General features: G+C 41.3%; 2 protein-coding genes across 2 annotated transcripts in view; one reads left to right on the top strand and one right to left on the bottom strand.

Annotated features, from left to right (window-relative positions):
* The first annotated feature begins 1,938 nt into the window (after nt 1-1,938).
* MRPL57 (mitochondrial ribosomal protein L57) lies at nt 1,939-4,423 on the top strand. Its single transcript, XM_065415626.1, has 2 exons — nt 1,939-2,112; nt 3,928-4,423. Exon 2 carries the CDS (start codon nt 3,931-3,933, stop codon nt 4,240-4,242), a length of 312 nt encoding a protein of 103 aa, XP_065271698.1. The 5' UTR covers nt 1,939-2,112; nt 3,928-3,930; the 3' UTR covers nt 4,243-4,423.
* A 9,810-nt stretch (nt 4,424-14,233) lies between these two features.
* ZDHHC20 (zinc finger DHHC-type palmitoyltransferase 20) overlaps nt 14,234-25,883 on the bottom strand; it is a 74,380-nt gene continuing 62,730 nt past the window's right edge. Inside the window, exons 8-11 of the mRNA XM_065397603.1 lie at nt 20,335-20,467; nt 17,738-17,864; nt 16,446-16,535; nt 14,234-14,405 (exon numbers count right to left, since the gene is read on the bottom strand). Coding sequence (XP_065253675.1) covers nt 14,234-14,405; nt 16,446-16,535; nt 17,738-17,864; nt 20,335-20,467 — 522 coding nt within the window. The remainder of the gene's footprint in view (nt 14,406-16,445; nt 16,536-17,737; nt 17,865-20,334; nt 20,468-25,883) is intronic.

Here is a 25,883-nt window from a genome sequence, read left to right as displayed (position 1 = left end):
GCTTGGTGAAATCTTATTATAGAATAAACCACCAGTTAGGGGTGTGTCTGCCGTGTTTCTTGACATCTGTCCTCGGTTTGGTATTCTCAGTGGTGACCCATACCAAATACACTGACAGTACCAAACTGCACACCTTGAGCTACTGAGGTGAACTTACGAAGTTCCATGTCATGCTGCCAGTGATCCTCTCACACAAAAAGACGCATACAGGGATGGCTCAGAGCAGCTGCAAAAGCTGCAGCTGCAGAGAACTCTGACAGCAAAGTGCTCCCACACAGAAATCCACTGTAGAAGCTGCAGACTTGCCACAACAGAGCTGGGAGGCCAGAGACACATAGGGAATTTCCTCCTATCTCCCCAGGGGAATTGGGCAGGGGGAAGGGAAGGGTGGTCAGCAAATAAAGCCTGGCTATAAAATTAAGGAACGCCACCTTGCTCTTCTGCTAAAGAACTAGCTGGCTGCAATTCAAGCCTCCTCCCAGTAAGGGGAACAGCTGTGGAATTTACCCAGCAACTGTAGACAGGGGCCCTGCTTGGAAGGTGCGGAGGAGTAAGGCAAACTTCAAGAGGGCAGAATGCCCGCATAAAGTCCCCACTTCCAACCAAACCTCCCCCATCAGAATCCTCTGCCATTTTACCCCCTTCTCACTAATACCATTTTTTTTCATTTTCTGTGAGAGCTACTTTAAATGTTTTGTATTGTCCTGGCCTTACATTTCATTCAGAGGGAAGCCAAGGGGACTTCGGCTCATGTTCAACAATAGGCCAGATGAGAATTAGCAAGAATTTAGTTTAAATGTAAATTAAACGAGTTAAAGTCAAGCCATTAACAGCAGTTCAGCAGCACAGAGGGGGCATGGATCGCACTCCCTGTCAGTACCCAGCCTGGGGAAACCAACCAGTCAAACAGTGGACCAAATTCAGTGATGGATCCTAGTCACGTGCCCCCTGAGGCAGGTTATGCATAGGCTAAAAAGGAAAAGCGACACAGAGGAGGATGTCATTTATGACACATTTCATGTGTTTTTCAAGTTACAAGACACACAGTACTAATGGCAGCTCCACAGTGTTTCTTTCTGACAGGCTGTCTAGATTTAAAGAGATTGTCATAATCACACATTTTATACTTCCCGAGGCATTTATTTTACTGAGAGTCCATAAGTACTGAAGCCAATTAAGGCCCCCCCAATAAATGCACCCAGAGAGGAGCAATGTGCATGTGGCATTTCACACATCAGTTGCAGGAGAGGGGCCTGGGAGCTCCCACAGCGGGAAAAGCAGACATTTCCTGGGATTTGTATCTCTGCAATCACGGTGAATCCCGAGGTTTCAGCCAGGCCCCTTTGCCGTCCGGAGGCCGTTGTTAGCTAGGGACACTCCCTGACCGGATGGCACATAGTGTTTGAGATGTCGGGGGCGCACCAAGGTATGGTACAAATTAAAGCAGTTTCAGAGCCCTGCAGAGGGGCTCGGTTACTGCGATACCCCCTCCCCCGGCCTATGTCTGTGGGGGAGCTCAGCTAACACAATAGTCCCCCCACTCCGCACGTGTCTGTGTGTGTGTGGGGGGGGACGGGGACGGGACGGGACGGGACGGGACTCACCTAATGCAATCACACACACACACCCCGGGTGGGGGAGCGAGGGCTCAGCTAACAACCCCGCCGGGCACCAGCACTCCCCTCTCGGACTGTCTCCCTGCTTAGCTCGGCACGGGGCAGAGAGGAGGCTCCCCAGCCCCACCCGACAGCGCGCGGCCGAGCCGTTACCCGCAGCCGCTCTAGGTTCGCTCGCCCGGGTCCGCCCCTTGCTGATAGAATGGAAACAAAAAGACCCGCCGCCACCACCGCCGCGCGCCTCGAACTTTGTTTGAATGCCTGAGCAGAACGAACGCCATTGGGCGCTGCGAGGCGCCGCCCCTCCCGCGGCGGCGCTCCTAGTCTCGCGATAGAATCGAGCGTCCGTGGCATATGTCTCGCTCGCGCGGTGTTGACCCTGTTTAGCGCCTGGTGTAGGCCGTTGCCGTCTTGTCCCCGGCCCACGCGGAAGTGACCGGGCTGCGGTGAACGAAGCCGGTGACCTGCGGTCGGTGAGGCCGGACCTCGCCTTAGGGTAAAGGGCTCCAGGCGCGGACAGCCCCTCACCCCCGGGCCTGTCACTCCCTAGCTCGCGTGGCCCGGCCTGTGCCCTCCCACGGGGCAGCCTGCGCGGGGAGCTCTGACCCCCGGCGGTTCTAGCGCGCCCCCCGGCCGGGCCTCCTGAGACCCGGCTTCCCCTGCTCCGGGGAAAGCGAGGCTCCAGGGGCTCTGTGGGGACTGGCGTGGGGCGGTAACTGCAGTGGGGGCGGGGTGCTAGTTACAGCGCGATGGGGAGCGTAACCTGCGCCCATGCAAGCGATGCGATTCGGTGCCGCGGGGTGCAAAGCTACACCTCTGGGAACGCGCATCCAGCCTGGGGCCGCCTGGGTGCTAGAAGGCGGTGACTCTGGCAAGGATTTAAGGGGGGCAGTGACCAAGTAATTCAAGACGAGAGCCTAGTGGAATGCTATGGCAAAACGGGCTGCTGCAAGCTTTGAACGTGTAAATGCCCCTTTATATGCATTGGTGAGACAGATACTGGAATCTAGTTCTGGGGCCCCCATAGTCAGCAAGTTCTTGGAGAGGCTGCAGTGCCAAAAATGATTAAACGGTGGGGAAAAGTGCCTTACAGTTAGAGACTTAATGTTTAATTTATTTTTTTAATCTAGCTAATTAAAAATCAGGTGGTGAGCTGATTGAGGTGTGTAAGTACCTTTACAGGGAGAAAATACCAGGTACTAAAAGGTTCTTTTACAAGAACCAAAGAGTGGAAGGTAATGCTGGACAAATATCCATTAGAAATAAGGCATATCATTTACAGGGAGTCAAGTATCAGAGGGGTAGCCGTGTTAGTCTGAATCTGTAAAAAGCAACAGAGGGTCCTGTGGCACCTTTAAGACTAACAGAAGTATTGGGAGCATAAGCTTTCGTGGGTAAGAACCTCACTTCTTCAGATGCAAGTAATGGAAATCTCCAGAGGCAGGTATAAACGAGGTTATCTCCATACGGATTTATACCTGCCTCTGGAGATTTCCATTACTTGCATCTGAAGAAGTGAGGTTCTTACCCACGAAAGCTTATGCTCCCAATACTTCTGTTAGTCTTAAAGGTGCCACAGGACCCTCTGTTGCTATTTACAGGGAGGGGGATTATCCATTGGCTCTACCGCAGAAAGTGGTGGATTATCTGTCTGTCGTCACATTAAGACTGGATGCCTTTCTAGAAAATATGCTTTAGTCAAACAGAAGTTATTGGCCTGGATGCAGGGATAACTGGGTGAAATTCAGTAGCCTGTGTTGTACAGGAGATCAGATTAGAATATCTAATGGTCCATTGTGGCCTTAAAAAAAATCTGTGAAACTCTGATGCATCCATCACTGTAGAAGCTGTCTGAATGGTGGTTATTTCAGGGTACCAATTTTGTAATCGTTCAGCTTTGTAACACTTTACTCTAATGCAGTGTTTCCCAAATCCCAACCAGTGTGTCATCAGGCACGAACAGGTGTGCAGTGGAATTTTTTGAAAAATTAAATGTTAGAACAATAAGTGGGGGAAAGCTGCCATCTGACTGGCTGTTTGTCTCACTGCCCTGCCTACTTCAGGGGCAGAGCAATCAATCAGAGTTCAATCTCCCTGTCTCCCCTCCTCTGTCCCTTCTCTCCTGCAGCCGCTGGCTGGTGGAAGAGCCCCGGACCTCAAGGCGTGCTGCAGCAGAGTAAAGGCTGCTCTAATGCTTAAAAGTGTTCTGAGCAAGTGTTTTAATTGTACAGAAACACTCGTTATTTCTAAGCTGACTTTAATTATTCATAATAAATTTTAAAACTTTATATATAATCTTATTTACTTTAAGGTAATGTTTCTGACCACAGTACTCCGAAAAAGAATTCCTGGGAAACAATGGATTGGAAAATACAGAAGACCAAGAGTGGTTACTCTTTCAATGAAGCGTTCAATGATTCAAAGGCTGGAAGTTGAAGCTGAGAATGAATATTGGCTGAGTCGACCATATATGACACTAGAGCAGGAATATAAACATAATGCAGAGCGGAGACTTGCAAAATGGGAGGCCGTGAAAAGCCAGGCGATATCTAAGTTTCCTGAACATAGATATGTTACGGATCATTTGAATCACTTGAATGTGACTAAAAAATGGACAAACTCTTAAATCATATCTGTTCACTTTTGGCATATTTGCAGTGCTCTACCATCTGATCTGTTGTAGGCTGTTCAACACCTCTTGTGGAAAATTTTGTACTTGGTATAAAAATGTGGGGATAAGGATGTGAATCAGATGAACATTTGTCTTGTGTTAATATATGTAGAGTTAATGACATTAAAATCAATCATACAGGAAAAATGTGAGGTTTTTTCCCCCTTAATCTTAGCTCACTACACAGTGAAAGCTTTCCAAGCCTCTCCAGTATATGCCTATCTTCTGTTATAAAGCAGGGGTTTTGTATAGAGCCATGCTGCATTTGGGCAGTGGGAATTGCTGTAAGGCAATGGCTGTTGTGTAGTGGGAGTTTGGCAGGGTTGCTGTAAACCAGTCCTTTTCTTCACTAGCTTCCTCCTCAAAAGTGGGGGGGAAAGCAACCTTAGTAGGTTAACCAGTATTATTGCTGGCCTTTTCCTACCACTGAGTCCCTTTGCTTTATTTGGAGATGAAAATGAATAACTGATGTGGGCATGAGAAGGTCTGATTATGCTATTCTGGGCAGATTGATATCCAAGAATAATAGTATCTAAAAATAATCTGGAGAAACAAAAGGCATTGAGGCCATATTAGGATTAAGAGTTTCTCATAACTAAATAAGGATTTAGTCATACTTATGGGTATGTTTTATTTGACCCATCTCTTCCCAAAACAGCATCCCATGGTCAAGGAAGCCAAAGTCCTCTTGTCAACACCATCTATGCAGTGATGCATTTATATCCAGGATGCATGTGTCCCTGCCCGGGCCTTTACTCTCAACTAGGAGGATTATGAGAACACTATCTGCACCCTCAACTTCTTCCCCCTCACTCCCACAGCCCTGTAGTCATAGTGCTTTCATTGTGTTGCTGTCTGGTCTGGTTTTCCTTAACTTAAATTACAAATGCTCCAGGGCAGTGATTCTTATATTGTGTGAACCCATTTTTTTCCTATGAATTTTACTCCTGAGGGCATTCTGTGCCAAAAAATTAAAAATTCTGCACACATTATTTTAAAATTCTGCAAACTTTGTCAATAAATAAATGCAGAGACTCCAGCATGGCAGTGGGGAGCATAGGCCACTAGATGTATTAAGGTGGGAGATCACCCTGCAGCCTCCCCACCTGGGACATGGACTCAGTGGTGAGACTACACCCAACCCTGACACAGCACAAGGCCTGGGCCAGAAGCACCAGGTGTGGGGCAGGCAGGACCCAAGTGGGGAGGGGCTCAGTATGTGGTGAGAAGATTCTGTGTGGGACAGTCAGGGTGCAGGTAGTTCAGTGGGGGGATCGGGGGGGGGGGAGAGGTTGCAGGGGCTTCCAGGTGAAAGTGGTTGGGGCTCAGCGTGCAGGGTGGGGGTCTGGGTGCAGCTAGTTGGAAGTCAGTGGCAAGCGGCCTTGAGCTCAGGGTGATGGGGTGGGGCTCGGGGTTTGAGTGCAGGGAACTCTAGGGGGTGGTCTGGAGGCAGTGGGGTCCAGATGCAGGGGTTGAGGTGCAGGTATTGGGGGTTCTGGGTGTACAGCGGGAGGCTTGGCAGGAGTGTCTGGGGGAGCAGCTCCCCATACAGTGACCCTTGGACTATTCTGAATGCATCTGTGTTTTAATTCTCTATAGTGGCAGCTTTGACTCTGAAATTGCAGAACCAGATTTTCCATTAGACAGATCAGTATGATGATTAAAACAGGATAGGTTAGAATTAACAGTTACCATGTTGTAATTTGCTCTTGTTTTGGACTGTAAACCTTGTGGGGCAGAGAGTCTTACCTGTACTGCAAAGCACACCATGCATATGCCCATCTCTAACAAAATTAGGAGAATTTTGACTTCCCTTTACAAATGTTTTAGCTTTCCATCAACGGGTCAAACAAGCTTCCCGCACCGCCACACAAATGCACTACATTTAAACAGTTTATTTTCAGAATATTTCACATTCTTTATTTAGTCACTTTTGCATTCAGTGAGGTCAAGTGTCATACCTTAATACTTTACCACTTAGGAAAAGAGGGCCCCAAAAGGTGCAAGTTTTGCCTAAACCGTGAATTGTAATTTAGACAAAATATGTAGGTCTGAACTCTGATTTACAAAAGTCTGAATGCAAACATTTAACATTAAGTAATAACCTAAGAGTACAGTGGTGAAAAAAATATACATATGGAGAAGTTACAAGATACGATTAAAATATGAAGGAACTCAGGCAAAATTTGTGTTTTTTTTGTATATTTCATTCATTTATAAAAGCCCATTTAAAAAAAAACACTTCAAAGTATTAAACTATAAATGGCAACATATTTTCTTTCTGCATAGGAATGTTCCTACCGGCAACATACAAAAAATACAATGTTATTTATTACATATTTATTCTTGTATAATTAACTTCAGAGACTCAAACAATTAATTGCAAGTGTACGTAACCCACTGAAAATAACTACAAGAAAGTAAGATATGTGCAGACACCCAGGATTTTGCCATTACAGTGCAATGTAGATGACATACCCATTGGCAAATACAGGAGCTGCAGAGATATTTATTTCACAATTTAAATGGGGCAGATTCTTAATAAAGGACTAGCATACATCAGTCTTATCTATCCTCTGTCTGAACCATAATGTAGATTGATCCTAAAAATATTACTGTGAAATCTGATTTTCTCAGAATACCTGACTGGAGCTGATGAAGCAGGAAAAGAGCTCAACAGAGGCATGTTGAGTATATTGTAACCTAAATAATGTAAACAGTATGAAGTCTGCTGGTCACCATTAAAGCTTTGGTGACAGCAAGCAGGAGATCCTGATACTCATTCCCCAGCACATTTGCATAGGTGCTATGCACTCATCTGAGTTTCTGCTGGTAAATCTCATCTTCTGAAAACCAAGTAATTAAAACAATCTTGTAAACATGGTCAGATTCTGCTACCTATTGGAAACAAGATTCAAGTAACCTCCGCAAAAATCAGTTTTATTAAGTCTAACCTAAAACACATTTTATCATTACAGTAATGTTAAGATGCACTATAACTACATTCTGCATTTTCATTACATATTATGGCAGCTCTATACTAAAGAAAAATATGCATACAAAAAGCTACATACAAAATAAATGGATAGAAATGAACTTAGTAAACATTTTCAGTATTAAACTAAGCTTTACATACTGCAGCTTCTCTTTGGTATCTATTAGTGACACTGACAAGATGCCCTGTGTGTTGAATATCTAATTACATTTCAGGTATGGTGAACAATGGTTCCCGGGTGATCTGTGTTTACAGATATTTCAGTAATTGAAATATTTGGAGTCTTTTTAAACAGATGTCCGAATCCCTAAAACTTGCCTGGGTTCCACAAACTATATTGTAATGTAAAACTTCATATTCAGAAGATACTTTTGAATTTGGTTGGTTGCTGCTCAAACTGAAGACTGATTGCACTAGCCTTATCCTTCATTAGACAGTCTGGCAATAGACCTTAATTGTTACTTACAAATGCTACTTCCATTCCACTGTTGGGGCTCCATTGAGCTGAAATTGCAATGCTTCAATGATGCAGACAAATGTCCACAAAAATTACTATAAACATACTAAAATCTGTTTCAAGCATGAACTTAGACTGGAATAGTACCTAAAAAATTTAGATACTTAAAACTCATAGAAGTGCAAGTGTTAGTGTGCCTAATTCTGACATATACTGTACGAAGAGTAGCTTGTTACCTATTCATTCCACACAGTTTGGGTATGCTTACTAACACATTAGCGTGTACTTTCTTAAATCAGACAGCTAAAAACATTAGTAATGTCAAAAAATTTCTTCTAGAATTACCTAGTAAAAATCAGTCAGTGGAAGTCTAGGCTCAAAGATTACTTTCTATAAACTGATGTCAAATTTTGAGATAGTATTCTAAGAATTTAGTTGAGAAGAGATAGCATCTCTCTTTTCCTACATTCATCATACAAATTTGCCAAGAATCAGACGACCACTATTTAAAACAGTCTGATTATGTGGTACAAATTGTAAATGCAGGTACTGTTACATAAGCAAAAGCATTTCAAATTGAATTGAATTCTCTCACAGATTCACTTGTTTCATCTTTTCCCCTTAAGGGACTTCTTTATCATCTTAAGTATTCAGAAATGGGAGGAAACCCTTACATAGGAAGAGAGAAGAGCTTTATATCAAGCTTTTGTCCTCAAACTGGAAGTTTAAAGCACATTACATATATTTAATATAAAATAGCTTTAAGAAACATTAAGCACACAGATTCTAATGGTACCAATATACTCCAGCAATCAAATAACTGGAATACTATTTGTGGCTGCAATGTGGAGGCATCTGAAGGCTTAAGCATTGGAACTGCTAGTCTACACTGGCAATGCTAAAGCACTGCTGTGGCAGCGCTTTAACGTGGCTTGTGTACTCGCGGCAGAGAGCTCTCCCAGCGCTCTAAAAAACCCACCTCCACAAGGGGAATAGCTCCCAGCGCTGGTAGTGCTATTTCAATTTCCTACACTGGCGCTGTACAGCGCTGAAACTTGCTGCGCTCAGGGGGGTGTTTTTTCACCCCCCGAGCAAGAAAATAGCAGCGCTGTAAATTGCCAGTGTAGACAAGCCCTTAGTTGTCATCTCAGTATTTCTGTACTTGCACATATGGAACAGCTTTTATAAAACACAATCCAGCACTCACTATAATCATATTATCTCAAGAACACATCCACTGATCCTGCATGGGTGGGGTTCCCTTGATGCAGTGACTGGAAGTCTCTGAGTGATGGAATAGGAAGGCCTGGGCTGAAAGGACTTGCTCAGTAGGTTGCTCTCACAGGTTGTCCTGCCTCTGTAAGGCAAAGCGTGGAAGCAGTGCGCTTACAACTCCACTCAGCAGCAAAACAGCTTCCCCCATCTCTTTCTTTCTTGCCAAATTTATTTTTATTGCTGGCTCTCTCCCCTTCTGCCTTTAATTCACTTTCCTTCACTCCAGTACAGAGTGCTCTTGCCTATGCATGGGAAACTGCCAATAGGGTTGCTCTCCAAATGACAGCCTGGAAGATTTGATCCTGTTTCAGATGCTGTACCTATTGTATACCCAGAGCTCCTATGTCAGTTCTCAAAAAAGACAGCAAAGGTGACTCCCTGTATCAGAGAGATGCACCACTTTGGCCAGTGGATTCTATTTAGTTCTAGGAGTCCATAGTTGGGCACCCTTTAAGATCAGTTTCATGGTATTTCCTTTCCATCAATATGGTCTTTTTTGTGGCAATCACTTCTCCCAAGAAGGGTGAGCTGAACCAGGGGGCTCTTTGTTGAACCACCCAATGATGTTTTACATCCTGTAAAAGTGGCCTCAGATACTACCTGCTTTTACATCCAAGCAGAGCTCCTCCTTCACCAGAATCAAGAGTGTGCTATTCTCATACTAGTCTTACTCAAAACATCAGAAAATCTGGCAAACTATGGCACTAAAAATCTATCTTTATCCAGATCTATATATCAGTAGCACCAATTCTGTATGGAAGTCTCAATTCATTGTTAGTGGCTTATCTGAGATGCAGAGGAAAGAATGCTCCCAAAGAAACTACTGCTCACTGGAAACCACACACGGACATTTGGCTTAAGCTCGGAGGGCTTGTCTATACGCAGCTTTTGTACTGCTTTAAATTGTATTAGTTTAGAAGCCAATATAGTTAAATTGGTGTTAGCCTCTAGTGTGGATGCAATTATACTGGTATACTAAACAGATACAATTAACACAGTGTTTTTAGACTCAAAGGCAGTACTGTTAAGTGAGAGCTTGCCACAGTAGAGACCTAGGTTCTAGTCCCTGCTCTGCCAGAAATGACCCTCTGCAACCTCTTAGATCTTCAATTAGGTCATCTGTAAAATGCAGGGGGAAATACCCATAGTCATGTTTTCTATAATGACAGCTTGGGGTGCTTCACAGCCCTTAACACCCGTCAGTGGAAGAGGGGAGATGAAATCAGGGTCTTCTCGGTCTCAACCCAGTGCACCTTTCCCCAAGCCATAGGATATTTTGATGGGGAGATCTCTCTTTCCAAACCTAACATGTTGATTGCTAGAATTCGGTGACTTCTTTTTTTTTATTTTCAGTTAAGCAGAAGTTGCCAATATTTGAGACTGGCTGAAAGATTTCAGGGAAAAGGGGTTTGTAGCTCAAAAGAAGGCATATGATGTTTTTTGTGAATTCTGAAGTTGGTAGGTGCTACACTTTTTGTACAAAAGTAGTACAAAATTTTTAGAGACATTTTGCAAGACTTCTGAAAAGTGAAATTTTGGACCATTAAATTTCCTTCCATGAGTACACTTGCTAGTGACCAGAGCATGCTTAAAAATTCTCAGATCCCTCCCACTTTAAGCAGTACTTGAAAATATAAAGGAATAGGTACCATTTTAACTCCAGAGAGGACTTAAGGGCCCTGTGAGAGCAAAATCCTGCCCCAACTTTAACCTTAGTGTTTCCATAAAATACACGTTCAGTTTTGGAAGTAATCAGCCCAGGAACAAAAACATATAGGTGGGTCCCTTCATCCCTGATAAACTGCTCTGCTGCGTCCAATCCCAGTTTCAAGAGGACCCAATTGCACCTATTCAGGATCAGCAGATACCATATAGTGGAATAAAGAAATTCACAAGTAAGGGACATTTTTCAGGTTTGCTGGGTGCAATGTCAGTACCACTGAAAAATAAATATCATTAGTAGTCTTTTCTAAATAGGAGTAAGAAATGTGGATATGTTGTTTGCTGTGGGTCTCGAGCTTTGGATGGACTATATTCCCTACATAGGAAACATTTAACTTGCCTTTCATGAACAAGATAAAGAATTATGTAAAGTGCTTATTTCAGCTATTTTTCAGTCACTTCCACTTAAAATGAAAGTAAAAGACAACAGACTAAAGCATAAAATAAACTTCCAATACATTCCCCAAATGCATGATCCAACATTTACATTTCATCACAGATACTTGAACTGTGTCTAAATGGTACTTTAGAGCCAACAATAAAAAAAAACAACCTTCTGTTTTTATTAAAAAGCTAAAGCAAATATAAAACAATGTTTATAAACCATCAAGTGTTCAATATAAAAAGCAGTAATTTCCTCCAGTTCCATTTTCCAATACAGTACAAAACTTACAGTAAGTTTTCTGCTGCCACTAGGATCTTGCTGCTCTGTTACTGCCTTGTACATCCCATTTTGCACCCCTAACAGAAAAGTGTACTAGTTTGTTAGCTCCTTTCTGGATTGACAAATGTTTTGTATGTTGAGAGGCAACTGTAGGAAAAATAAAATTGTTGTTCAGGTTACTATATCTAAATGGTCACTTTACGGAGTCACATTCCTGATAGGATTAAAGAAATCAAATTACTAGGGGGCCCAATCCTGAAGCAAACAAGTGGAGCCCAAGTGAAAGAGCTTTACCTGCTTGGCATTTTGCTGCAACAAATCAGGGCTGAAGGAAGGCGTTTTTAACCCCCACAGCACTACAGAGCCAGGGTACAGGGGTAGTAAGTGTGTGACCAGCTACCACTGGGTACTAGGAAGAGATGAAGATACATCGTGCTGCTCTTCTCTTACGTGGTGTTTGGGCCACATGTAGCTACACAGTGGAGACTCACTGGCCATGCTCTGTGTTTGTGGGCAACACATCCACTTTTCCCCTTTCTTGGTCCCCTGGAGACCTGCTATGGAAGTAACTTCTGCAGTTCACAGGAATATGGGATCTGCCTGCTTGGGTCTTGGCAGATCTATCCCCCCACAGCAGCAATGCATAGTTTCTGCTCTGTTTGGGCCTTGCTCACCCATGCAGGACACTTCAGGATTTGGCTCTTTTGTAGCAGTATATAAGTCAATGTTGCATAAATGCATATTAATAATCTTAAGGCATCTGTCTTACTTCCCTGCTCTGCAGCAGTGCTTATAAGCGTCCATTGTACTGTACAAAAACAATTTCTCATAAATCTTCTTTAACATGTTCACACTGTTCCATTTTACTGAGCAACATCTTCCAAACAAAATTAATATTCAAGCACAAATGTGTCGCAGAAACCTAATTAAAGGAAATAAGTTAATTAGTGGAAGTGTAACATTAACTTTAATAAACATGTAGATCAGCTTCTATTTAAGAATTATATCTACCTACCTTATAATTAATTCTACAAATAAGATTTTAAAACATATAATTTCAAGCTCTCTGCCTCTGGTAAGGCCCTGATTCATAAAAGTACTTAAACATGTACTCATCTCTATTCAGGGCAACATTTAAGCACAAGCTTATACGCTGTCCTAAATAGTGCTGCTTTCCTGAATCAGTTGTATTCTCTTCCTACAGCAGTTGCCCAGCTTCCTGCAAAGAACCTCAGTCTCCCTATTTCTCCTACATGGTGACAGACTTTGGCAACCAGGGAAGTCCAATGGGGAACTTGCAATACAGGATGCCAATAGATGGTCCCTCTAAATTCTCCTTAACAACATAAAATGGTACATCATAACTAATAACAAACAACAAATAACAGTTGTGTCTGTATACAATCTGTTGCTCTTACAAATACTTTCTCGTTGCATTTTCCTTACAGAATTCCACCAGCTTTTTTTAAAGTCACTATTACAATCTAAATTAGTCATTGTAAATGTACTCAGGAAATACAGAGTTTTCATGTATGCAGCAGCACACCTCGTATTTCCCAAATATCAAATAAGAAAAGTATATACAGAAACCCTTTCATGCACAGAAAAATAATGTTACTGTCAATTTGAAGTGTGACTAAGCAGAGCCATTTGTTCTGTGTACAGAGGTCGCTCACTGAAGCAGGATTTACCTCACGCCCACCGCTTTTCTGACCTCATAAGCAAGAGCAGGACAAAACAACACATTGTTTAGCTGCTCCAGAACATCAAGAAAGCATTTAGCTTGGAATTGCCTCTGCAGCGATTTCCTTCCACTGGTGGGTTAAGGCTGGAATTCTTTGGCCTGTTTGCAGACCAAACTGGGGGGAAGGGCTGAGTCTTCTCAGCCCACAAATCCACTGCTACGGGGTTTGCTCCTTCTATCCACTTCTCCAGTTTCATCCCCTCCATCTGTTATGGCTCTATCCCAGGAACCTCATGCTCAGCTCTACAAATGAGCCTCCAGTTCATTTATCCACCGGACTCTATTCTTAAATCTACTCTTGCTCAAGGAAGGCTGAACTGAGTTACTATCAGACCTTAATTACTTCTGAAGCAAATAAATCAGAGGATGGTACTATTAAGAGGCAAGGTTCTCTGCTGTTTAATCAGACAGAGGAAGAGACTAGCCAACCCACATATTACTCTGCAGACAGAATGCTACGTCGAGCTACACCTCTAGCACTTGTGATGCACTGAAGAGGGAACTTCGAGACGTTCTCTGAATTCACAGACTGGATATTTTATGGCTTCAGATGGCCAGAAGTAATTTATTTGCTGTTTCTGTGTAAAATAATCAATTACATTGATCTTACCTTTTTCTCATTGAGATAATTGGTCATTAACAGACTGAGATCAGCTTTCCAATGAAACTATAACATGCTTTTTTGCACCTAAAAAGTGAGAGGATCATCATACAAAGTATGTATTGCACAGACACTGGCTTTAAACCACAAAGTTTACGGTGCTGCATATATTTGTGTTTCTCACCAACAGAAATTGGTCCAATAAAGATATTGGCTCACCCACCTTCTCTCTCTATTTTACAGAAGTAATTTCCCCCTCCCTTTAAACCAAAGCACAAACCCATCCCAAACTAGAACATCCAGAACAGGAGACTAGAAAGTTGGAACTCTTTGATTTCCTTAATGCACTAATCTGTTTTGGATTAGATTATGAGGCACAAGTTAGTCTCATTCTAGAAATAAAATATTGACTTGATTCCATTTGACAAATTTTCCACCCATTAATATTTTATTTACTAAACTTTAAAAATCCATTAGGAAAACATAGCTCAACTATAAAGTCTGATACCAGCTGAGATGTGACCCTTTACTTTATAAATTCTACCTGATTTAACATTTTCTTCTTCTGAGCCACCTTCCACCCACTGACTTTCATTGTCCAACAATCGATTTTGTGACTCACTGAGTGGCCTGACAGGAAAGGGCTGATTGGCTCCAGAACTGAAAACAGAGTACACAGAAGTATTGTCCAAAGTTAGATTTTGTAAGAAGCATACAAGTCATAAGTTATTGAAACATTTAATAAAATTGACTTAAAAGTAAAACAAAAACACCAAACAGTCCAGGCAATGTAACTGGAAATTAAGTATATTTTTGCCCGTTTGAAACCTAATTTACGTATAGACTTGCTTCAGTGAAAATAGCCTCTGCCTGGACTGGTTAAGGCCATTTACTATTCTCATGGGGAAAATGGAAAATTGAACACTGAGGAATGCCTTGTTCAGAACTCCATGCTGCATTCATCTTGTGATTTCACCTACACAATTGCCATATAAATTACAAAAATAACGTAGCCAGTACTTCCTGAAAAAGAAAAAGCAGTATATAACAATGGGACAAGTTAATGTTAGGGGGCTCCATTCAGTATGCGCCTAATGCAATAGGCTACTGCATTATTTGAGCCGTAATCCTGCTCCATTGTTTAAGTTTAAGCAAGTTCCACAGGTTAGTTATCTTGCATAAAAAAAGTATATTTAATTTATTTTATAAAAGTTGGCTTTTAATTTCTCCAAAGCCCATCTACACCAGAACACAGAACTGTTGCCAGAATGATTTAAGCCATGGATTCCTCTTAAGTGCTAGTGTAGGCTGGACAATAATAGCACTTCAGAAAGACTTAGTTCCATGTACATGTACAAATCTTCACCAAGTCTGGATCCAGCTTTCTGAAGAATACTGAAGACAGTTTTGTCCTCTCTAAACTAGCACACTTTTCAATATCAGCAAACTACTAAAAATCGTTGCCAGCAACAGTTCAATTTCCTCAAACAGGTAGGGCTTGAGTGTCCCCTTGTTTATGCATTTACGGGACTATGTGAAATGGTAAAAACACCACCAATGTCATTTGTTACTTTATACACATCTACCTCTTTCTAATCCTTCTCTAAAATTGTATTATTATTTTAGTGTTTTCAAATCCCTTCTCATAGGCCTTCAAATTATATTATTTGCTAATCATTGAAACTTTTCTATTATGTTCTTCTTGAGAAGTAACCAAATCTGAAAGTGTTCATGGTGAAGATGTATCATTAGGGCCCTACCAAATTCATGGCCGTGAAAAACACGTCATGGACCGTGAAATCTAGTCTTTTGTGTACTTTTAACCTATACTACACAGATTTTACAGGGGAGACCAGTGTTTCTCAAACTGTGGGTCCTGTCCCAAAAGGGGGTGGGGTCGCAAAGTTATTATAGGAGGGTCGTGGTATTGCCACTCTTACTTCCGAGCTGCCTTCAGAGCTGGGTGGCCGGAGAGCAGCAGCAGCTGGCCAGGTGCCCAGCTCTGAAGGCAGCACCCCGTCAGCAGCAGCAGTGCAGAAGTAAGGGTGACAATACCATACCATGCCATCCTTACTTCTGCGCTGCTGCTGGAGACAGTGCTGCCTTCAGAGCTGGGCTCCTGGCCAGCTGCCGCCGCTCTCTGGCAGCCCAGCTCCGAAGGCAGCACTGCTGCCAGCAGCAGCACAGAAGGGTATCAATACTGCGACTCACCTACAATAACCTTACAACCCCCTTTTCCCCCACAACCCTCTTTTGGGTCAGGACGTCTACAATTACAACAGCATGAAATGTCAGATTTAAATATCTGAAATCATGAAATTTACAATTTTTAAAATCCTATGACCATGAAATTGACCAAAATGGATCGTGAATTTGGTAGGGCCCTATCATCAATCTATCCATTTATATTTTCGGTATTGGTGTCTATCCCCTTAATACGGTCATGTAAATAACTTATTCCTTTCTTTTTTGATCACTGCTTTGCACTGAGGAGACATATTCATTGTGCTGTCCATCATTGTTCCTCAACCCACCCCATCTACCTATGAAGGATTACAAACTAATTCAGGACCTACTGGTGGGTGCAACTAGTTTAAAGTGGCCTTTCAAACTTACACTTAGTTTATTCGCCAGATGAAAGATGAAATGAGACATAAATAAAAGCACAGAAATACAAAATAAATAGCTGAAACTAAATACCTTTTGGCGGGTTCATTTTGGCTTGAGACAGTAAGTTGCTCTGGATCCATAATCACCAGGCGAGTTGGAAAATTACAACCATCACCCAAGCTACACGATGAAGGAAACATTAAGTAAATCAATATTGGAAGTGTATTAAAATGAGGTAGGTAAATCCAGTTGAATAGGTACTTGCATGAAAATCAAATGTCACATGTCAGAACTAGTTAGCTTAAGTGCCATGCTGCACTCCAAACCCCAGTGAAAACAGGAACTGCACATAGATCTCCTGCATGCCAGTGCAAAGTTCTACCGTTTAGCTATGTGGCCAGGCCACTTAATACTGGAGCCAGTTTCTGTGCTTTCGGGCAGGCCTATGAAATAACTTTTGCCCTTCTCTGCCTAAACAGATTGCTGTCTGTCATGACTGAGTCACAGCACCAGACTATAGATTTTAGTAAGAACTACTGAGATGATTCTTTGGGATGTGACCCAAAAGTAACTGATTTTTTTTTGTATAAATTTGTGTGTGAAAGCATGCGAGAGAGATTCACACATCCCACTGTACAAATGCATGCAGGTGATCTGGCATTTAAACTGGCGAGAGCTGTAGTGTAGGCAAGGCTCCAGTGGCCAGACCTATTTTTACCACACCTTCAATAAACCTGCTTTTGAAGCCATTCTAAATTAAAATGATAGGAAAAAAACTGGTCTGGCTGACAGAGGCTCATCTACACTATAGATCCCAGTGGTTTTAAACACCCATTCTAACACAGGTTCATCTGAAATGGTATTAAAACTGCTGGGAAATTATTTGTCAATTTCTCTACCACAGCCAGAGCCTTGTATTGCTTAGTCTCGGAATATTTTCTCGTAAAACTAATTATGTGCGGTCCACACTGAAGGCAAAATTGTGTCAGACAGTTATTTTTAAAATTGTTTCTAAAAAATGTCATCTTACATCAGTGTTCTTGTAGCACAGGTGAAGCCTGAGAGTTCACTGGTCTGGTCCTTTGTGTTGCTGGGCTCCTGCTCTATGTAAGGCACCAGCCCACTGTCATTTGAAACTGTTAGCATCTTTCTAAACACTGTTCAAGAAGTGTTTTCAACATCTCAGTTTGGCAGGGCCCTACGCTCCCTTGTGATCAAGGCTTAACTCTTCAGATTAGGGTCCTCAGTGAAGTCTGTTCAGCTGTTTACTGTACACTTTCACCCACCAACCCCTAAATTCCAGGAGTTATGCATATTTAGTTTGTTTTTTAAAGTAGTGGAATCCATGGTTCCCATAAGGGGTATCAAGTCTTACTTAATACCTTGTAAAAACAGGCAGCAACCAATACTTCTTTTCATCTCCAAAAACCTCTTTCAGATTTTTGCTGCATCCGAGAGAGAAGCCATTTTTGTCAGGGCCATTTCGAAATGTGGGTGCCCGGAATGCTTCTGTTTAAAAAAGGAAATTAACAATTTTAAACTAAGCAACATACTTAGAAAGCATGGAAATGAACAAACAATTTCTCTTCATTACTATGTTTACTGTAGGCAATGGAAAGATACATGGCATTCAGACAGTGAGTTTAGTGAAACTAATATCAACAATGCCTTAAAATGCATTACAGTAAAACACTGATGTCAGGTTTTAGCCATTAAAAATATGGCAAAGATCTAACAAGGTAAGTGACATAACAGCAATGAACGGTAAAACTTTAAATTTGATATGGGACGTGCTTTTATAACATGTCTATTTTATTTTATTTTATTTTATTTACATTTGACAGTCGAAAGAATACTAATACAAAACCTGAAACCCCGACTATAATTAGGCTTATAACAACTACCCTGCAGCATTAATACAAATCTACAAATAAATTAACCACTAGGCAGTCAGTGCTGATCTTGGAGCACCAGTGTTGCATACTCCCAGTGAGATACTGTTTGATAAGGGAGTTGCTGCATTCTGTACCAGCTTCAATCTTCAAATAGTTTTAAAGTATAGCCTCATGTACAGCGCATTGCAATAGTCTAATCTTGATGTGAGAAGGCCTGTCTAACAGAAGCAAAGACCACAATCAGAAGGAAAGGCTGCAACTAGAGCTGAGTGAATGATCTGATTGATGAAAAATCTGAGGAGGGGGGGGAAAAAAAAAAAAATCACAGAAAAAAATCAATAGGACTTGGGCTACAAAGTCACGTAGGCACTTTTGAAAATGTTATCCAAGTGCTTTAACTTGAACACACGGTAGAAAAAATACCCATTGTACTGACCAGCAAGACTCAGTTTACAGCAGGCAAGGGAAGCATCATTATGGACCAATCCTATTCAACTTATTTATAAATGATCTGGAGAAAGGGGTAAACAGTGAGGTGGCAAAGTTTGCAGATGATACTAAACTGCTCAAGATAGTTAAGACCAAAGCAGACTGTGATGAACTTCAAAAAGATCTCACAAAACTAAGTGATTGGGCAACAAAATGGCAAATGAAATTTAATGTGGATAAATGTAAAGTAATGCACATTGGAAAAAATAACCCCAACTATACATACAATATGATGGGGGCTAATTTATCTACAAGTCAGGAAAAAGATCTTGGAGTCATCGTGGATAGTTCTCTGAAGATGTCCGCGCAGTGTGCAGAGGCGGTCAAAAAAGCAAACAGGATGTTAGGGATCATTAAAAAGGGGATAGAGAATAAGACTGAGAATATATTATTGCCCTTATATAAATCGATGGTACGCCCACATCTTGAATACTGCGTACAGATGTGGTCTCATCTAAAAAAAGATATACTGGCACTAGAAAAGGTTCAGAAAAGGGCAACTAAAATGATTAGGGGTTTGGAACGGGTCCCATATGAGGAGAGATTAAAGAGGCTAGGACTCTTCAGCTTGGAAAAGAGGAGACTAAGGGGGGATATGATAGAGGTATATAAAATCATGAGTGATGTGGAGAAAGTGGATAAGGAAAAGTTATTTACTTATTCCCATAATACAAGAACTAGGGGTCACCAAATGAAATTAATAGGCAGTAGGTTTAAAACAAATACAAGGAAGTTCTTCTTCACGCAGCGCACAGTCAACTTGTGGAACTCCTTACCTGAGGAGGTTGTGAAGGCTAGGACTATAACAGCATTTAAAAGAGAACTGGATAAATTCATGGTGGTTAAGTCCATTAATGGCTATTAGCCAGGATGGGTAAGGAATGGTGTCCCTAGCCTCTGTTTGTCAGAGGATGGAGATGGATGGCAGGAGAGAGATCACTTGATCATTGCCTGTTGGTCCACTCCCTCTGGGGCACCTGGCATTGGCCACTGTCGGTAGACAGGATACTGGGCTAGATGGACCTTTGGTCTGACCCGGTACAGCCATTCTTATGTTAGTCAGGAAATATTTGTCAGTATTTCCATTTTTCTGTATTACTTTGAGTGTTTTATAAAAAGTTTTCTAGTACAAGGTCCCCTCTTTTATTCCCTCTATACCTCATAACATTTCTGGGGCATGGATTGTGTCTTTCTACATCTACGTACAGCACCTAGCACAATGGTGCCATGATCTTGGTTGGAGCCGTGGGGTGCTACTGTAATACAAATGATTTGTACTGTGGTAACGCCTATGGGTTCCAACCAGGGATTAGGGACCTATTATGCTAGGCATCATACAAAAAATACAACAAAAAGATAAAACAAATAACTGAAATCCATCGTGCACCCACACCTTTGGTTCCAGACAGATAACTCTTTACACTCAATTATCTCACAACAGAATCTTTCAATTAAATTACTTCCACTGAAAATGTTCCACTCTCCGCAGGATTTTAGAATTTCCCTTAAACATTATGCCACTTCCTGCAGAACTCATGCTCACATCAGTATCAGTTTTCTGGCCAAAAGGCAACTACATATTCCAATTAACTGACCTATTGTTGATCTGTTTTTGCTGACTAGCCAGCAGTGGTAGCTGAAAAGTGACAGTATGCTGATGAAGAACATGGCAGCCACAAAGAAAAGGAAAAGTACATGGAATTTTGCATGTGAGTCTGGCAGATCATTCTGGGGAGAAAAAAAATGAAGATTAATATTAACCCTTTTTAGCTAATAATCCAGCATCCTCAGTAAACGTCCCACTCTACACTTATTCCCCTCTGAAGCTTTTTTCCCTTCACTTTGCATAATATGCTGCATCACTAATATTCCATATTATCTGAAGCGGTTCAGAGCAGTGGATCACAGTGATTAGCCTGATGGTAACCCCATTCTGTCTGAATTTTACCTACTGTTCCTTGTAAACACCAACATAACTGGAAGCGAGCAGTATTTTCTATGTACATTTGACAGCACTTTTGGTATAATCTCTTTCATGTTAGGGTGGGTCTTCCATACAGCAACAGGGGAGAGAAAATTGTTTTTAGAAACAGGAAAATTTGGACTGTGAAACCACAAGAATCAACAGATGGACTCAGGGAAGGTGCTTAAACTACTTTTAATTTAAAAACTGACTTGATTTTAAGTTGACAGTGTCCCTGTTAACATGCCCCCAAACTGGCAGCGAAAGCAGAGAGGAACTGGACTAGTTACACAATGTCTTGTCTAAAATATTTTTAAATGTTGGAAACATTAGGGGCTAAATCCACAAAGGGATTTAGGTGCCTAAGTCCAAAGTTTAGATCCTCAAACCCTTTGCTCAGCTGCCGCTTAACCATGAAAGTGCTTAAATTCCCTAGGTGTCTACATTTCTGCCAGTGGGCATGTGCAAGTCCTGAGTTGCTCAATGCCTAAGACCCAGCGGGATCTTCAAACTGGGCATTCCAACTCCTAGGTTGCCTACAGCGCCCACATCCTGGGTGTTCTCAAAGGTCACTTAAGGGCACACTTACTGGATTGGGCCCTGCACAAAACAGAGGAGGAGGACTTGCTAATGCCCGTGGCTCCCCCCAGTAGGCCAGGGGTCAGGGCATTCACCTGGGAGGTTTAAAGGAATGATTTCTAGTTCAAAATGAATGATTTTGGGGAAGTTCTATGGCCTGTGTTATACAGGTGGTCAGACTAGATGATCACAACAGTCTTTTCTGACCTTGGAATCTATGAGGTTCATGGCCAAGAATGTCAAAATGAGAGAGCTGCCTAAGACCCACCCCTTTCCTCCAATTCCTACTGGCTAGTTTAGGCAGCAGGGCTAAGTCCCCTTGGTTGATCTAGGCCTAGTTGCTTGAGTTAGACCAGCTTAAAACACAGCCAGCACTTACACAGCAAACCACTACAGGCCCGTGCCCATGGCAAAATTATGTTTTTATGTAGATCAACTTTTCTTGAACTACAACTTCAGTACGTCAGGTACAAAACATGATTTTAAAAAACAAACAAAAATATTAGGCATTCACTTTCTTCCCTATCTATTTTTAGGCTTTGCTGTATACTTTTGCAATAGGCCACTGAGTTTTTTAAACAATAAATGATTTAATTACATACGCTCAAAAACTCAATACTTTTAAGAAGTTGACCTTTAACAGCATTCGGAAATTAGAGTATCTATTTTTATTCAGAGGTGTAGTTGGCCTTATTGCCATTTAATTTTCCATTAGTCCATTCAACACACACTTATCTGATGTTGATTTCTTTTCTAGGTTATCGGTCATACATTTCAATTAAATCAAACACACAAACACTCTATACCACCTGTCCTATATGGAGAAAGGATTACAGGTTTTTTCCAATTAGGTAACAAGGTAAACAACTATCACAAATGAATGGACTAGAAAAAGCACAGTAGGAACAATTTCTATATTAATCACATCAACACAGGATTTTACCTTTGGACAATTCTCTGCAGATTTCCTGCGGCAAAGCTTTGCGCAAACAAAGACAATTTATTATATACCAGTATTACTTCAAGACAAATGTTTGAAAACAGCACAGGCTTTGTTCGGAAAGCAATGGTTAGTGTGCACATGTGTTCTAAAACATGCAGAGTTCCAATGCCCATTAGAAGTCTTATCTTTCATTCATAAAGAAAATGGGAGCAAAGTGCACAGGAGCAGATTGCCAACTCTTTTTTGAAAGCCTAAAGTGGTCTGTTGGTGTGTGTAACTGGCAACATTTATACCATGTATGGGGCGCTTTCAACATGTTTCCTCAGCTTTCCCAATACAGTTGCATCAGGTGCTCTCTCCATTAGTAGTTTTCATCTAACTGTCTTTTAATTTTGTAACTGAGGTTTAAAAAACTGACTATGAACAGAATATTCAGGGGTCAGGAAAATAACTCAAGCTCAGCATACCTTAGAGGTGCAAAACAAATGCTGTACAGTTTAGTGATTACACATCTATCTGCATTTCCAATATACTCATTACCACACGTTGGAGTTGTCAGTCAGGGGGTTGTAAATATGAAGAGGAGAAAATTTTCCATTCAGACATGATGTTTGTTTTTCAGTTGTGCTGGGGAAGTAAAACATTTAGGAATGGGCTCTAAATGAGGCAGAATAAAATGGTTTCTCTCTCGTTTTCTCTAGTCAGTCATAGCTAAAAAAATAAAAACTGCCCATACAAATACACATGTGATAATGTTCCCTCTCCTGCGGTGTCCTTTTGCGTGAAGGCAAAAGGGTCTTATACACTGATCTGGGATGCCTCCCACCAGTTAACTGAAAAACTCTAGGCTTCCCCTTCTAGGCTTCTAAACTCGGACTTCAAGTGTGATGTTAGCACACGTTAGCTAACACTTTAAAAGTCTAGCGTGGGCAAGACTGACTGCTTTAAACATATGTAAAGCTGATCAAACAAAAGCCTAAGCTTTAACTTGAACAGTTTAGCACATGCTAAAGGCAGCTTCCCTTGTCCACACAAGACTTTTAAAACGTGTTAATTAACATCACATCTTACATCCAAGTCTAGACAAGGCCTAAGAGAGCAAGGTACAACTGCTCTCTCCACCAACATATCAAGGCTAGGCTCCTTGACCTCGCAACATCCTTACGTAGGGCCATTTAGTTACTGATGATTTCCATTTCTTAGGGCTGCTATTCTCTCTCTCTTTTCTTCAAGAGACCCAGCCATGTTTTGACCTCTTGACATCAGGGTCAGCGGAGGAGATTAATTGCTTCTCTCTGCTGACCTCCACGCTGGGGTAGCCAAGCCTCTTTCCAACCCAAGATAGGTGGCCCTCTTTCTGGGGGACACAGCTTGAAGATTAAGAAATACAGATCCACAGAGTAAACAAGGAAGTTACAGAGGTGCTTTTTATTCCAGGGAGGCAGGATAGCCAAGGCTCTGTCAACAGAGTTTGCAGGCTAAGTGATAAGAGAAAAATTCTCAAAACTGTAAAAGTACTAGAACTTCAAGGTATGTCAGTTTTTTCCACTGTAAAGAACACATTTTCAAGGGCTGATAGCAATTCTGACACAACTTTCATGAAACATGGCACACATCTTCAGTTTGAAATTTTTTTTTTTAAAAAAACAATTTAAAAAAACATCCACTTGGCTATTTTGGAATTATATTTCTGTAAAACAGACAAAGTAATTATTGGAGAACAGTATTTTCTCAAAGCAAAATACTTAGTTTTTGAAATAAAATTTGATCAGGACCTGGTCAATACTGTGGTTAAATTGCTGCTGCTGTTCTGAACTTTAGAAATTGTTTACCTAACATGGGCAGAACTCATTTTGGTAAAGATATTTTTTGATTGTTCGTGTAACAAAATAGCCAAGTGGATTTAAAAAAAAAAAAAAAAAAAAGTTGTTTCAAACTTCCTCTCCTGTTACTTCTATTCATCTTCCCCACAGAATATTTTCTTATTTCATTGTTCTCCTCATACTGCCCTCATTCCACACAGGCACTCTCATTTATAGGGATTTTCTAAACATCTAATAGCCTGAGGTCTCAACTAAAATGAAGGGCCCTATTGGCTAGTAGCAATGCCCATGTGAGAATCTAAGCTCCTCCCACAGCCTTCCTCTCCCTGCTTGCAGCTGTTGCAAAAGGAGATTTGGGATTTCTACTACAATGTTGTCCCTAGATCTGCTCGAGGGCTCCATTTTTGTAGTATCCAGATAATGTATGCTTGGTAAGTATGAAGTTTCCATTCCCCACTGGCTGTTGGAAGAAAAAAATAGCTCTGTTCCCCCACTTCAGCCTCAGAGCCTACTGGCTGTTGCAAGGCTGGTGCTGTTGCACTTATCCTATCTATGTACCTATATATGGTCTCATCACTTTAAAATCTAAGAACCCCTGTACCAGGCTCTGTTTTTGAATCCATCTTCTGCCTTTGCTCAGAGCTTTCCCAAGCTGCAGCAGAGTAAATTTCATCTGAAACTTGTCCATGTTGGGTCAGTGCTGTCTCAAAGGTCCTCAACAGAACAGTGAAAACTAACAAGCCTGATCAATTTTCACTTTGCTTTGCGAATAAGATATGAGCAGCTGCAGAGGCACTGAAGCTAACAGTCTTCAGACAGCAACACATCAGTTATACCTGGTTCATATCTGGAAGGCTTTCTTTACAACTACTGAGACTAGAATATTTCAAAGAAAACAAATCACACCTAGCAATAAAATCTTAGATCTGCAGAAGTTGATGGCATTCATCTAGAAAAGCTACCTACACACCACACGCAAGTGAATTTTGTAAGCCATGCTGATGAAGGTGCCACCACTGCTCTACAGAAGTCTTATTAAAATGGTCAACTATTTTAGTCTCATTATAATTTATTTTAGGTACATTAAATGCAGGAGTGTATAAGTGGCTTGAATATAGGTATAAAGTATAGTTTTACTTTGAAAAGTGATTGTAAGAAAGGCATTGAAAGAATTCAGGATTTTGTCTCTCAATGATTTCGATAACAAGTGTGTGCAAGTTTACAATTAAAAGATGTTTTTCCTACTGCAAGTCCAGCAACCTCATTTTGAAATTTGTCAAGGTGGGTTCTTTCCACTCTTGAATATCAAAGTTCTGCATGCCAAATTAGACCCACACTCATAATCAAAAATGTTCTGTTGTTGATGCACTGAATCCTGCTCAATCTTTCTAAGTATGTTGGCTCTGCAGTGCTACCAGACATAAGAAGCATCACATACCTGTTTTAATCACTAAAGCAAACAGATATAATTGAATATACAAATGAAGCAGTACTGCTGAGTAAGATAAGACCACTTTTTTTTTTTTTTTTTTTTTAAACAGTCAATTATCAGAAACGACACATGCTTGCAGGGAATATTGAAGTCTAATGATTACATAAGAAGCTCTTAAGTTTCCTCTCTCCACTCAGAGAAGTCCTCTCCACTATTGTGTCTGATGGGCTTTGGAAGAGATTTTCTGTAAATAGGTGGTATTAAATAATGCTCATTATGGCCAAATGTCCAGACACAAGACTTCCACTGTAATAAGACTTATGAAATGAGGTGACAAAGCAAATCAGTCCTCTTTCCTGCATGTCTGCTCCCCCACTGATCTGTAAAATACAGAGGGCCACATC

The sequence above is a fragment of the Emys orbicularis genome, chromosome 1 (genome assembly GCF_028017835.1).
Source record: "Emys orbicularis isolate rEmyOrb1 chromosome 1, rEmyOrb1.hap1, whole genome shotgun sequence".
Classification (NCBI taxonomy): Eukaryota; Metazoa; Chordata; order Testudines; family Emydidae; genus Emys; species Emys orbicularis.
Note: the sequence above shows the minus strand (reverse complement) of the source record. Positions and strands in the feature narration are given on the sequence as shown.